The sequence below is a fragment of the Mustela erminea genome, chromosome 14 (assembly GCF_009829155.1).
Source record: "Mustela erminea isolate mMusErm1 chromosome 14, mMusErm1.Pri, whole genome shotgun sequence".
NCBI lineage: Eukaryota > Metazoa > Chordata > Mammalia > Carnivora > Mustelidae > Mustela > Mustela erminea.
The window spans coordinates 66,711,977-66,726,555 of NC_045627.1; the positions used below are offsets into that span (position 1 = coordinate 66,711,977).

Sequence of the window (14,579 nt, forward strand, 5' to 3'; positions counted from 1 at the left end):
ATCGAGTCCCGCATCGGGCTCTCTGCTCAGCAGGGAGCCTGCTTCCCTCTCTCTCTCTCTCTGCCTGCCTCTCCATCTACTTGTGATTTCTCTCTGTCAATAAAAAAAAAAAAAAAAAAGAAAAAAAATATTAAAAAAAAAAAAAAAAAACAAATAAATAAATAAAATCTTTAAAAAAAAAAAAAAAAAAGAAGGTGGGTGTTAAGGACGCCTGGGTGGCTCAGTCAGTTAAGCCGCTGCCTTCCGCTCAGGTCATGATCCCAGCGTGCTGGGATCCAGTCCCGCATCGGGCTCCTTCCTCACTAGGGAGCCTGCTTCTCTCTCCGCCTCTGCCTGCCACTCTGCCTGCTTGTGTGATCTCTTGCGCTCTCGCTCTCTCTCTCTGACAAATAAATAATCTTTAAAAAGGAGGAGGAGGAGGAGAAGAAGAGAAGGAGGAGGAGGAGGAGGAAGAAGGAAGAAGGAAGAAGGAAGAAGAAGAAGAAGAAGAAGGTGGTGGTGGGCGTTATTAAATGGAGAGTGCTGGGGTCTGTGGCGAACCCATCCTCATCCGGAGCTCCCGGGGCGGGTATGAGCATACAGGCCACCTCCCAGAAAAACCCTAACTCAGGGTGAAGGCAAGGAGGACAGGGTCAAGACAAGCGACAGAGCCGCGTGGTCTGCGGATGGGAAAGCCGTTTACTTATACAAATGTCGTTAGCACTTCAGTTTTGCCCACTACAGCGTTCCAGCTCTTTCCCGCGCGTCCCTCTACTATCCGCAACTCAGGCTCGTGTTCTTTATCTATCTCCCATCTTTTCCAGGGCGTCACAAACATTCCGCCCAGCCACCCGCCCTGGGCGCTTCCGCGAGCTGCAGAGGAATAGCTGATGAGATGCTCTCTGACGTAGACCCACTCTACCCCCTGGGAACCCCGAACTGGCTGAGGAAAGGGACAAAGCCTGAGGGAGGAGACAAAGTCCCCATTCTAACTGAAAAAACAGGGCCTCACCCTCAGGAGCTCCCGGGGAGGGATGGGCGGGCGTACGGGACCCCTCCCAGAAAACCCTAGCTCTGGGTGGGCTAAAGGTGGCAAGGAGAACAGGGTCAAGGGCAGCGACAGAGCCGGGTGATCTGCGGATGGGAAACCCCAGTCGTTTAGGCACCCCTCCGCTCAAGTCACTCCCAAACCAGACAATTCTTGGGGAGGGGTGCCGCGGGCAGGGAGCGGCTTCTAAGCAAATCGCTTTGTCTCCGCGTCCTAGGTCCGCCGCGCGCGCAGCTGCAGTTGTCACTGCGCTTCCCCGCCCCCGCTTCTGGATGCCCCCCTTTCCTCTCTCCACCAGACCCGGAGCAGGAGCTCCGCCCCCAACGCGCCGCCCCAGCCCCGGCGCTTTAAAACCCGGTGCACACCGCCCAGCCGCGCCCCGTCTGGCGCACCTCTCCTCTCCTCTGTATCTTCAGTCGCAGCCGCTCTCCCGGCCCTCGTCCCGGCACCATGAGCTTCGGCTCGGAGCACTACCTATGCGCCTCCTCCTCCTACCGCAAGGTGTTTGGAGATGGCTCTCGTCTGTCCTCGCGCCTCTCCAGCGCCGGTGGCGCGGGTAGCTTCCGCTCGCAGTCGCTGTCCCGCTGCAATGTGGCCTCCTCGGCCGCCTGCTCTTCGGCCTCGTCGCTTGGCCTGGGCCTGGCCTACCGTCGGCCCCCCGCGTCCGACGGGCTCGACCTGAGTCAGGCGGCGGCGCGCACCAACGAGTACAAGATCATCCGCACCAACGAGAAGGAACAGCTGCAGGGCCTCAACGACCGCTTCGCCGTGTTCATCGAGAAGGTGCATCAGCTGGAGACGCAGAACCGCGCGCTCGAGGCCGAGCTGGCGGCGCTGCGGCAGCGCCACGCCGAACCGTCGCGCGTCGGCGAGCTCTTCCAGCGCGAGCTGCGCGACCTGCGCGCGCAGCTGGAGGAGGCGAGCTCGGCGCGCGCGCAGGCCCTGCTGGAGCGCGATGGGTTGGCGGAGGAGGTGCAGCGGCTTCGGGCTCGGTGCGAGGAGGAGAGTCGAGGGCGAGAAGGCGCCGAGCGCGCGCTGAAGGCGCAGCAGCGCGACGTGGACGGTGCCACCCTCGCCCGCCTGGACCTGGAGAAGAAGGTGGAGTCGCTGCTAGACGAGTTGGCCTTTGTGCGCCAGGTGCACGACGAGGAGGTGGCTGAGCTGCTGGCCACGCTTCAGGCATCGTCGCAGGCCGCGGCCGAGGTGGACGTGGCTGTGGCCAAACCAGACCTGAGTTCGGCGCTGAGGGAGATCCGCGCCCAGTATGAGTCCCTGGCTGCCAAGAACCTCCAGTCAGCCGAGGAGTGGTACAAGTCCAAGTTTGCCAACCTGAATGAGCAGGCAGCGCGCAGCACGGAGGCCATCCGGGCAAGCCGCGAGGAGATTCACGAGTACAGGCGTCAGCTGCAGGCACGCACTATCGAGATTGAGGGGCTGCGTGGGGCCAATGAGTCCTTGGAGAGGCAGATCCTGGAGCTGGAGGAGCGGCACAGTGCAGAGGTGGCTAGCTACCAGGTAAGGGCTGAAACGCTGCAAAGGGAGGGGCGCCCTGACCTCTCCCCCCACCTACCTATGCCTTCCCACACAATTGGGGCCCAGGAACTGAGAGGAACGGGAACTACTCCAACTCCAGTTGGGGACCCCAACTGGAGGTGCTGACAAACAAAAGCCCAGGAGTCTACACTATTCATTCTAGAGTCCCGGTCACTCTCTTTCCTTGCCCGTCAAGTCCCTGTCCGAGCCCTTTTAGAAAAAACCCTTAAGCTTATGTTTTTCAGAATCCAGAAATCTAATTTATTCCTCTCTGTCCGCAAGTGGACATAAACACCCTGGTGACCTGAAGAACAGTCCCCCATCCAAAGTAGAGGTGAACCCAATGCGGTTGGGATACAGTCTCTCATGTTGGCAGTGCTGTTTCGGCTGTCTGGATTGTTAGGTAGACTTTGGAAGGCTTTCTGTGTGCCCGGAATTGCGCTAGAGAGAAGAATGCTGGACTGACTATGGTATGTACTAGGGAGAAGAATGCTGGATCCTTCTCGGGAGGGTTTCTGCCCAATCATTTTCTTGAGTTTTGCCTTCAAAAGAGTAGGGATTGGGAACCAAGGAGCTGAGAGATTGAGCTAGTTACAACCGCCCTTCTCTACCCTCTTCTCCTTCCAAGACAGACAGACAGACACACACACACACACACACACACACACGAGTTTCCTTGTCGATGTGCTGCTGGTATTTCTTCCTAAAGAAAGCTTTATTTATACCAGTTAGCAAATAGGAATGGCATGGGCGCTGTCCGAGGTGCTGATCTAGAGTGCTTTCCATCTCAGAAATGATGTGTCTCCCGTATCATGCCCTAGTTATGACTCTCTAGGTAATTAACTGCTTTGTTGGGTTCTTTTTTTTCTTCTGCAACACCATCACATCAGTCTTAGCTACCTGCAATCAAAGGTTACCTCATAGCATCAATTTTCACTGTCATGGATGGCTTACAACTTAGCAAAAAACACATAATCTGCTCAGCAGCAGTGAGGTCCCACTTGAAAATTCACATCTCCTTAACAATTTTCCATCCTCAATGTATGTGATAAATCACAGAGATGGTTGATTCTATCTTTGTTATAGGCCACTTATTTTTTTTCCATCTTTCCATGTCTCCTAAGCTCCTTTGAAGGTGTTAATTGGATCTTTCTTCCTTTTCTCTCCAAACAAAGACCACAGCATCTTATGACCACAAAGAGTACAGAGACAGGAGAAAAGAAAGGAATCTAAATAGTATTTCAGTTTCGAGGTCCAATTAAAGCTCCATTGGGTGGAATGGTACTAATTCAGAAATTTGCAATAACTCATTCTGGCCGAAATCGAAGTTTACATTTGATGAAATTAATAGGGCTTGGAAACATTAATAAAAAAGAACAAAGAGAGGAGTAAAACCTCAAAAGTACTGTTTTAGTCTATAGCTGAAGAATTATTATTGGCGTGCAGGTATTTATTGTCTATTAAAACTGCTCCATTTGCTAAAAGAAGAAAGCTTGTCTGGAGCATTTGTTTGAGTCATTTGGAATTACAGTACTATTCAAGTAAATACTTCTATTCTGCTTCAAAAGCTGTAACTTGAATTTTTCACTGTATGGCCTAGCTCCTGCATGGCCTGAATTAATCACATTTAGTTAACTGAGATTTCATGTATTCTTCTAGAAGCCTCAAAAGATGAGCTAGGGGGTCTTCTGAAGGGCTAGCCCAGTCTTTCTACAAAAAGGCTAACTTACCTGCAACTACAACTGCCATCTGAATTGGTCTTTGCCATGCCCTCTGTTTGCTTGGTCTAGCCCTACCCCCTAAGAAATAGTGACAGTATTGTCTGACTTGTTTTGTTTCCTTTAAATGACTTTCAGTGTCAGACAATAGGAGGGTCATCCAGACACGGTCTGCAGGAAGCAAACAAAAACCCTCCAGAAACTGCAGCATCTGCGTCTCTGCAGTGTGCCCCTGTCCGCGTTGGTCTTCAGAGCCTCAGTGGACCTGCTGGTGGAATAGAAGACCAGCTGAGACAACAGAAAGCTATTTCCTACCCCTTGGGACTTCAGGCTGAGGAGGGGCTCACATCCTCACCTGCCGAACCTGAAGGCCTGAAGTCACAAGGGTATCCTTTGGCTGTTTTCTCTAACAATTTTAGCAGTGCCGGCCAAGATGAAAAGCCTCCTTCTCCACAGTGAAATTCAGCCATTGTTTTCTTGCCCTCTCCCCCCTCCCCTTCCGCTGCAGTAATGGGAGGCTGTTCTCTTTCTTCTGCTTCAGAGATTAGTGATAGGCCCATTTTCCTTTGCAAGCTTACCACCCTCTAAGAGGCAGAGGAAAGCCCCATTAAAGTGACATTTTCCCTGCCTAGAATGCTGACAGGCTATTCAAGGATAGAAAGCTTATTACAGTTTTGAAAGGGTAAAGAATGATTCAAGGTGACATAGTAAGTACACAATGATATATGAGATTGTCCAAATCAGGTGACAGGAGAAATTATGAAGAGCTAGGGCCATTGTCTTCAAAAGCCAAATGTAGCCACCCTCTATAGCTTGAACCCTTTTCCATTTCTGACCCAGGGTGAATCTGGTTCCTGCATAGCTGCTTTACCACCATTAGAGGCCCTGCTCTCCCAAAGATGCGTAAGGATATTTTTGCAGGAGGCCCTGGCCCTGTACTCTGGTCAGTCTTGGAAAGCTGGAGCTTTCCTTGAAAGACCTTGTAGAACAGTCAAACTCACCATTAGTTAATGCTCCCCAGGGAGAAAAGCCAAGTCTGCCCTCTTCTCTTTAGTATGAGATTGGAATACAGCCTAATGAAATAGCAAAAAGGGGTTGGCCCCTTGGAGGTTGGGCGTGCCACTGGCTGCTTATAAATCTGTGGCTTGATAGATTTATCTCTGAAACTAGAATCCAAGAAGAAACTATATTTGTTCCTGTTTTTCCTTTTAACTCTTCCATGTGTTTTTAGTTTTGTTTTTGCCCCTCCCTGCCTCATTGTATTACTGTAACCAAGCCACCTTGATAGCTCCTCTACAGAAATAAATTTAAACTTGCAGTTCCTAAACCCATTGATCCACCAAGGTCACTTGGGGGCTTAACAAAAAGATTTTCAGGCCTACTCCCAAAGATTTGGATTCAGTGGTTCACAGGTACGGCCCAGGAATATGCATTTTCAGTAAAAGCCATGCACCCTATTGTCCTTGGGCTGATTTGGCAGTGCACTAACCTAAACCACACTTCACAATATAAACCAGCTCATAGAAAGCAAGATTTCAAAGTATGATAGGGAAAAAGAAAGGAAGCAAGCAAGCAAGCCAAGACAGGAGGGAGAAGAAGGCATATGGGTAGTCCACCTATAAAAATCCTCTCTCCTTGCCCAGTGATTCTGGAGGGGCTCTTTCATTCAGACTGTGCTGCTGCGCTCACTACTACTGCTCACCTGGCTGAGGGCTCCCAAAAGTGATGAAATCCATAGCACTATTTGTGGTTCCATTCCTCCACTGCAGATGTGTGTATGGCGTGATTCTTTCTCTTATTCCAGGCCTTGCATCCTTCCAGTCCTTGGGAAGATGCTCAGCACTTGTTTTAGCTACTACTCCAGGAGAGACCCCAGCTGGAACTGGGAGTGCCTCTGCCATTTCCTCAGGCTAAGCCAACAGCAGCTGCGTTGTTGGGGGAGGGGGCAGACTGCAGCGCTGCTCGGCTCAGATTTCCAGCTGGAGGCCATCTTTGGCAGGGCTTTTGAAGGGCAATGCAAGACAGTCTGGTGTGGGCTGAAGACAGCACAAACAAAGGGACTAGATGTTGAAGAGCAATGGTCAGCAGTCAGCCCAGTTCCTTCTGAAAGGAGCAGAGTCATGCTTTTTGTCTACTCTGATCCATAAAATAGACATGTGAAATGTGTAACATAAAAATTCAAGAAAATCTCTATCTAGAACTCAGCTCCCAACAACCTTTTATTCAGCAAACACAGCTCTGAAACAAAAATGTTGTTTTTAGAAAGGACCTTACTAATCTGCTGATGAGACAAAACGTCCATGTTCAAATCACATATTGGGAAGCTGACCCCTCTGATGCTCCTAACTTACTAATTCTTACTTTTCATGATTCTAAAGGATGTTGTCTTTTGAATTTGAAGCATGCTGCAAGATAGAGAAGAGGGACCAATGGAGTCAGCCATCATGGAGAAAGAGTAGCTTAGTTCAACTTTCAGAACAAAGAAAACCAATAAATAGCAAGCACTAATTCAAACACTGCTCTTTGGGGCCATTTAGGGCCCAAATAATCTGACCTCAGTTGAAAAAGATATCATAGAATTATAGAAAAATAATTGCTCATTATCATAACCTGTAGTTGCTAAGAAAGGCTGCATTATGTTTATGTCCTCATTAAGAACGGTACCTCCCCTATGGGGCACCTGGCTGGCTCGGTCGGAGGAGCATGCTACTCTGGATCTCAGGGTCCTGAGTTTGAGCCCCATGTTGGGTGTAGACAGTACTTTAATAAAAAAATATTTTTAAAAATGGTACAAACCCCTTTAGGAAGGCTTTTTTTCCCCAAAATCATTATTTTTAAAAAATCTGGTGCTTTAAGGAATATGCCTTCAACTATCTAATATTAACATCTTATTATACATTGTTTTCCTTGGTAATCCAGGAGGTTGCAGGGAGGCCTCATGATTAATTCATCCATGTGATTTAAAAGGGTATAGACTCGCATGGTATGATACTAACAATAATTTATTGACCAATTTTTACGTGACAAGTTCTGTTTTAATACCTGTTACCTAATTTAACAGATAATGGACTCATATAACAATGTGAGGTGCTTAATTTGAACTCCCAACTTGAGGATCTCAGAACACCTCAGAAAAGAATGTTATAATTTTCCATATATAGAAATGGAAATTTTGAAGAGACTAGAATATAGAAAACTGACTGGGGCGTGTTGGCTATTTGAGGCAGGGCAAGAAACGCAACCCCAAGATCCTGATGAAATCCTCCTCTTTTCCTCAGATTTCATTTCTCCTGTCCCTTGCCTAATGAGAGGTCTTCCTCCCTCTCCCCTTTCCCACAGTAATATCGCTTCTCTTACCCCCCACCCCAGTGCAGCACTAGCAGACTTGCTTGTAGGTTAGTTTAACCTCAACTAACAACCATCAAGTAAACTGTTTGGTAAAAATCATTTTAAGCCCTTATGATCTCTTAACACACTTTGGAATATTTCCATCACTGTCCGTATAATATATATTTTCCCCACTGCTTGTCATTCCTTGCTCTGTACCTATTGGTTAATTGAGTTTCTCCCTTGTGGCATTCCCATCAATATTTAGAGAAGAGGTAGGAGGTATGAATTTTCATTCTTTCTGCAGATTCTTTTGATTTGGAAGTTTGCACCTCCCAATGTTACCAGCCCTGCTTTCCACCATCACTTCGTCATCCCCACACAGGAAGTTACAAGGATCCCTCACCACTTACCTCTTGAGGTTTCTCATGTTTATCTGCATCACTGTTTCACAGAATTTACTCTGAATTGCTGTGTTCTTCATGCCGACAAAGTTGCAACTGAATTATATGGGTTATTTGCTCACATCTTTTCAGGGCAGAGGAAAAGAGGCGCTGGTGTAGCACGGTTCATTCATTTAACGATGATGACTCACAGGCCATCTACAATGTGCATTGCGCTAGGCTCTGGGCTTTCAGTGGTGAACCATACAGAATCAGCCCCCATTTCCACATCGAGTACATTCTAGAGCAGTCGTTCTCTGATAGGAGTGACTTGCCTTCCGGGGGACATTTAGCAGTGTCTGGGAACATTGTTGGTTATCACAACCAGGAGGGAGAGTACTTGCTAAACACCCTCCAATTCACAGGACAGCCCCCGAGAGCAAAGAACAATCCAGCCCCAAATGTCAACAGTGTCTAGGTGGAAAAACCATGAGATAGAGGAAGGTGACAGAAAATAAATTAGTAAAGTAATAAATAAATGAAAGAATTTCAGATAATGATAAAGCAGAGCGGCCAGTTCAAGTATGTGCTTTCTTTTAATTTGTCCTCCCACTGGAGGTGCCTTTTTCTCATTTTCATTATGTCCTTTCCCATGCTAGCCACTGCCCTGGCTTGAGGTAAACTGGGCTGCTTAATTTGGACACAAAGGAAGACTGACTAGAGGGCATTTGAACTGAATCTTCAGTGACTGAGAGTCGGCCACAGAAGACCCACTACAGAACATTCCAAACAGATGAAACAGCTAGCTTAAAGAGGGGCCTGGAGCAGAATTGAATTTAGCATAAGAAGTAAAAGAGAAAGCCAAGGTCGCTGAAACCCTTTGAGCCAGGGGAATAGTACAGGCCATGCTGAGGAGTTGGGACTTTATTGTAAAGCTTTTAGAGGGTTTCAGACAGGTGAGCGACTAGATCTGCTGTGTTTTCAAAAGACCCTTTGGGGGCGCCTAGGTGGCTCATTTAGTTAAGCAGCGGACTCCTGGTTTTAGCTCAGGTTGTGATCTCATGGGTCATGGAATCAAGCCCAGAGCTGGGCTCTGTGCTCAGTGGGGAGCTTGCTTGAAGATTCTCTCCTGCTGCACCCCCCACCCCCACACCGAGTGTGCACGCATGTGTGCTCTCTCTCTCTCTCTCACGCTCTCTCAAATAAATAAATCTTAAAAAAAAAAAAAAGTTTAAAAGACCCTCTGGCTGCTCAAGGATCAAAGATTAAAGTTATTTTTTGGGGGGGCGCCTGGGTGGCTCAGTGGGTTAAAGCCTCTGCCTCCGGCTCAGGTCATGGTCCCGGGGTCCTGGGATGGAGCCCCACATCCAGTCTAGCCCTCTGCTCGGTGGGGAGCCTGCTTCTTCCTCTCTCTCTCTGCCTGCCTCTCTGCCTGCTTGTGATCTCTGTCAAGTAAATAAATAAAATCTTTAAAAAAAAAAAAGTTGGGAGCGCCTGGGTGGCTCAGTGGGTTAAAGCCTCTGCCTTCGGCTCAGGTCATGATCTCAGGGTCCTGGGATCGAGCCCCACATCGGGCTCTCTGCTCAGCAGGGAACCTGCTTCCTCCTCTCTCTCTGTCTGCCTCTCCGCCTACTTGTGATCTCTGTCTGTTAAATAAATAAAATCTTTAAAAAAAAAAAAAGTTATTTTTTGGGTACCCAGGTGGTGCAGTCAGTTAAGCCTCAGACTTCTGGTTTCCACTTAGGTGGTGAGCTCAGCCAGGATCATGTGACAGAGCCTTACACTGGGCTCCGAGGGGAGTCTGCTTTGAGTTTCTCTCTCCTTCTCCCCTCCCCTTCCTGCTTGTAGTCTCTCTCTTTCTCTCTCAAATAAATAAAATTTAAGAAAAAAAATTTTAAGCTATTTTTCTTCTGGGTTTGCACCTGAAAGAATTTGGAGCAAAACTATTATATGGACCTAGTTTCTTTTTAATTTATTTTCAAAGATTTTATATATTTGGGAGAGAGAGAGAAACGGCAAGTGGGGGGAGAGGCAGATGGAGCAGATCCCAAGCAGACTCTGCATTGAGTGCAGAGCCCAGTCCAGGGGTAGACTTAACCACACCGAGATCATGACCTCAGCCGAAATGGAGAGCTGGCTGCCCAACCGACTGACCCCACCCAAGTGCCCCCTAGTTTCTTTCTTAAAAGAATTTAAGAAATTTCAGAAATTAAAAAATTTCTAATTTCAGCCTGCCATTTGGATTTTTTAAATTCTGTGGAGTATTTCTGCTTCCTCCTTGCCTGCTGCATAAAATGCTTTCAGTAAGGTGATCTAGCAGCAGACTTCCAGGAAACCATCCAGACGGAATGGAGGCAGAGAAGACTTGCTATCTTCTCTGTGCTTTTCACAGTTGGAATTTTCGGAGTCTAAACTCCTAACCTGAAGCTTTGGGTTTTGGAAAGGACATACAACAGCTGAATTATTCAGTAGCAATACAATAAGCAAGGGAGGGAGGAGAAGTAAGTTATGGGTTTGGGTTTTTTTTTTTTTCTAAGTTTTTACTTAAATTCCAGTCAGTTAATATACAGCCTGGTATCAGTTTCAGGTGCCTGTTTAACAAGAGAGAGAGAGAAAATACCTCCCTGGTGTGCCTTTGAGAAGCACAAATGCAGTAGAAGTTGCCAACCCTTACCATGCATCTGAGTCTCCTGGGGACCTTGTGAAACAATGCAGAGGCAGGGACCTCACCCCAGAACAAGCAAATCAGAATCTGGGCCGGGGGACAGGCCTAGATTTTTAATGTGTCATCAGGGTTGAGAATCCTTGTTTTGTGGAAATCTCACTGCATTGCAGCTGATTCAAAGATGCTGGATATGTCACTTTTCAGGATAGCATCGGGCAGCTGGAGAATGACCTGCGGAACACCAAGAGTGAGATGGCCCGCCACCTTCGGGAATACCAGGATTTGCTCAATGTCAAAATGGCTCTTGATATTGAGATAGCCGCTTACAGGTATTTCAAAGAGCATGCGCCCCCAAGCAGATCCAGCCACCTGGGGCAACACCCCCCAAATAAGTGGATAAGTGGTTTTATAGTCTCTCCAATTTCTAATGGGTGAGAAGGGATGAGGAAAGTCATCTCCGGCCCCTTGCAGGGGAGCTAACTCCTCTGTCCCTCAACTTGTTTATATCCCAACTCCACCCTACTAGTCCTGGAGTGGTCTACCTGCCTCTGCTAGGATTGAAGGAGATAATGTTGAGTATTCATTTTTAAAGATTCTAACTTTTTAAAAAAATAGGGCTTACACAACATAGAACATCCTAACAGGTGAAGTATCGCTCTGAATTTCTTCTCAATGTTCAAGCAAACATTTGCCTTTAAAAAAAGGTAATAACAGTAGCTACTATTTTCTGAATGGCTACTATGTTCCAGGCACTATTAGATACTGTATTTAAATGATCTAGTATCCGGTCATATTATTTCCATTTTGCAGACAAGGAAAATTGAACCACAGACTGACCATGTAACTCGTTCTGAGTCATGGTGCTGGTAAAAGGAAGAGCTCAGCTTCAACCCTGATCTGAGAATTATTTTTCTTTTACATTATATATACTTCTTCAAAACAAAACTCCAAGAGTATGTGATAGTGTCTTGAGTTTCTGGTTTTAAAGAAAAGATGATAAGCAGTATTAGAGATAAGAAAAAAAGGCATTGGGCCCATTGCTATGATGCTCATTAGGCTAAGCTGAGAAAAAATCTGGTATCTGAAACAGTTGAATTCACTGGTTTTTGAAGTTGCTGTTTCCCTTTTCTTTGTACTCCTCTACATTGAAAAAAAAGTACAAATCTCAAGTTCAGGCTAAATGAGGCATCTCCTTCTTCCTCTGTGGGCTTCTCACCTCCTTATCCCTGTTGCACTTAAGGTTCTAATTAGTAAAATTACTTCTCCTTAGAGCTTTGTAAACTCTAAAGTGCCGGAAATGGGTGTGATGAGGCCAAGGGGAATTGTACAAAAATTCCCTTTTGAATGTATTCATGAATAGGGTAGGTTTCCCTTTGATGGTGCTTTAAACACAGCTGATGCTAAAGGTGTGTGAGTGTGTGTATGTGTGCACATGCACGTGTGCATGTATGTGAACATATGTATGCATGTGCTAGATCAACTCCCAAGTCTTTGAACCTTGGAAGACAATATTTATTGGTCTCAACCTCACAAAGAAACTGCAGAGTCTTTTGGAATCTTTCTAAAATGAATAGGGGCTGGAGGGTTAAGTTGTTTTTTGTTTTTCTTTTTTCTTTCTTTTTTTTTTTTTTTAATTACAAGTTGACTTCCTAAGACTTTTTCTCTGTTGGATTTACAGGAAACTGCTGGAAGGTGAGGAGACACGTTTTAGCACCAGTGGATTAAGCATTTCAGGGCTGAATCCACCCCCCAATCCGGCTTATCTGCTCCCACCTAGAATCCTCAGTTCTACAACCTCCAAAGTCTCATCCACTGGGCTGTCCTTTAAGAAAGAGGAGGAGGAGGAGGAGGAGGCTTCTAAGGCAACCTCTAAGAAAACCTCCCAGATAGGGGAAAGTTTTGAAGAAATACTAGAGGAGACCGTAATATCTACTAAGAAAACCGAGAAATCAATTATAGAAGAAAGCACCACTTCAAGCCAAAAAATATAATTCTGTCGCTTAAAAAAAAAAAAAAAAGTTAATGCTTAAGAGGGGATAATATGCATTTGACTTGTTAAAGAGCCTATTCCTGAACCAAAACACCTGTCACCACTAGAAAATGTCTTCAAGGCTTCAGTCTCCTACCTAGCATCGAACACTCCACTTTCTCTAATAAGACAACCACCCCTTAGGTTGGAGCAAAGTGCAGTCCTAGCGCCAATAACAGAGGAGTTATCTAAGAACTCAGCTTTCTCACTTAAAGCTCAGGCTTCACAGCGTTAGATGATTCAGGTACAGAGGAAGTACAAACTAAGGTGCTAAATCTGTGATCATCGTCATTTGCTGTGAATTGAAATTAAAACTTACATTCACTCACTATACCCAGACCTCACCCGGCCCTATAGTCTCATTCTAGGTACCTAAAACATAAGATCACTGCCAAAGATAAACCAATGGTCCACATCCAACAACAGCACTCCGACGAAACTGCTTCACAAGTGATAGGTGTTTGTTTAATAGAAACTTCCTCCCTCCCCTCGAAATTCCATCTATCCTTTTATTCCATTCAGGAAGAAAAAAAAAAAAAGCTAGTGTAGTATTCTTCCCCCTTAAAAACAGTTAGGTTCTTCTCAAAAGAACTTAATTTACCCCCTTTAGGTCTCTTTGTTCAATGGGTAAAATTAGATGCATGTTGACCATTTCTGTGATTCGTGTAATGACTTCTCCCTACCCATTTCACGTCCTTCCAATTCTGTAAGTGAAGAAAAATGGCAGTGATGAGTTTTAAGGGTTGTCCCTAACAAATAATGAAAAGAGTCCCTAGATTTTAGGCTTTCAACTTCTTCAAATCCACTTAATTTAGGGAGAAAAAAAGTATGAAGAATGTAGTTGTTCACTTTAACTTTAGAAACACGGTCATAGTGCCCCAAGCTGTGATTAAGCTGACCTTAGATTTAGTAGTAGAAGCTAGAAGAGGTGAATATTTGTGTGAATGGAAAAAGTTGAGGTCTCATTGATCTGTGTGAGTTCATTTGTGGTGATCTAGAATTAGCTGTTTCAGGCCCTTACCCTTAGAACACACATAGCCCCTTTCTCACTGTCTCGGTCCTAAAGAGGCCTTGCTTTCACTCTCCTTTGCCTTGTAAGAGTGCTGAGTGTAATTACTTTATCACCAGAACGCAATGCTACTGCCCAAAAGTAACAGGAATCGCTTCTGGTCAATCACCACCACCAGCAAACATAAAAATGAAATCCTTCTCTTTTCTAAAAGAGCCCTGCCCCCACGGTTTTCCCATTGCTGCATGGCTGGTGGGGTCTCCTTTCCCTGCTGGAGAGGCAGTGACGCTCAGGCTAGAGAAGGGCACACGTGCTCCTACTCGTGTGCGAGAAAGGACACTCTGGAGAGTCCGCTTTTCACCTGCCCGACCGTGTAGCAGCCGCATTGCCCCACCTTCCACATGTGCCAAGTTTGATGTAGGGCTAAGTCTGTCCTGCAGTCCCTTCCGCCAGACCTAAGAGTTGCCGTGTCTGTCACGCACCTCTGCTGCAAGTGCTGCTGTGATAGGGCGTGATGCTGTTCCTGAACTTTCTTATCCTAGGACCTGCTTCAGCAGTTCAAGGAACTGGAAAGATACTTTCTCTTCCTCCTTTCCCTCACTCCATCCCTGTCTTTACTCCCCACACTTACTGTAACACGTTAGTAAGATAAGAATTAAAAGTCACACGAATCCCACCAACATGTGTTCTGTGGTTTTTGCGGCTACAGTAGAGAAAAGTGCTGTTTTGGGGGCTCCTGGCTGGCTTAGTTGGTAGAGCATGTGACTCAATCTCAGGGTCGTGAGTTCAAGCCCCATATTGGGCCTAGAGCTTACTTAAAAAAGAGAGAGGGATGCCTGGGTGGCTCCGTCAGTTAAGCATCTACCTTTGGCTCAAATCATGATCTCG

General features: G+C 46.4%; 1 protein-coding gene across 1 annotated transcript; it reads left to right on the forward strand.

The window, feature by feature from the left end:
* The first annotated feature begins 1,343 nt into the window (after positions 1–1,343).
* On the forward strand, positions 1,344–14,367 carry INA (internexin neuronal intermediate filament protein alpha). Its single transcript, XM_032313341.1, has 3 exons — positions 1,344–2,542; positions 10,858–10,982; positions 12,332–14,367. The coding sequence occupies exons 1-3, from the start codon at positions 1,478–1,480 to the stop codon at positions 12,642–12,644; spliced, it is 1,503 nt and encodes a 500-aa protein (XP_032169232.1). The 5' UTR covers positions 1,344–1,477; the 3' UTR covers positions 12,645–14,367.
* The last annotated feature ends 212 nt before the right edge of the window (positions 14,368–14,579 follow it).

Bases quoted from the DNA above. Each gene is read 5' to 3' on its own strand.
- INA (XM_032313341.1), top strand. From the start codon at position 1,478: ATGAGCTTCGGCTCGGAGCACTACCTATGCGCCTCCTCCTCCTACCGC. The intron at 2,543-10,857 runs GTAAGGGCTGAA...GTCACTTTTCAG, and splicing joins CAGAGGTGGCTAGCTACCAG to GATAGCATCGGGCAGCTGGA. The intron at 10,983-12,331 runs GTATTTCAAAGA...TTGGATTTACAG, and splicing joins ATTGAGATAGCCGCTTACAG to GAAACTGCTGGAAGGTGAGG.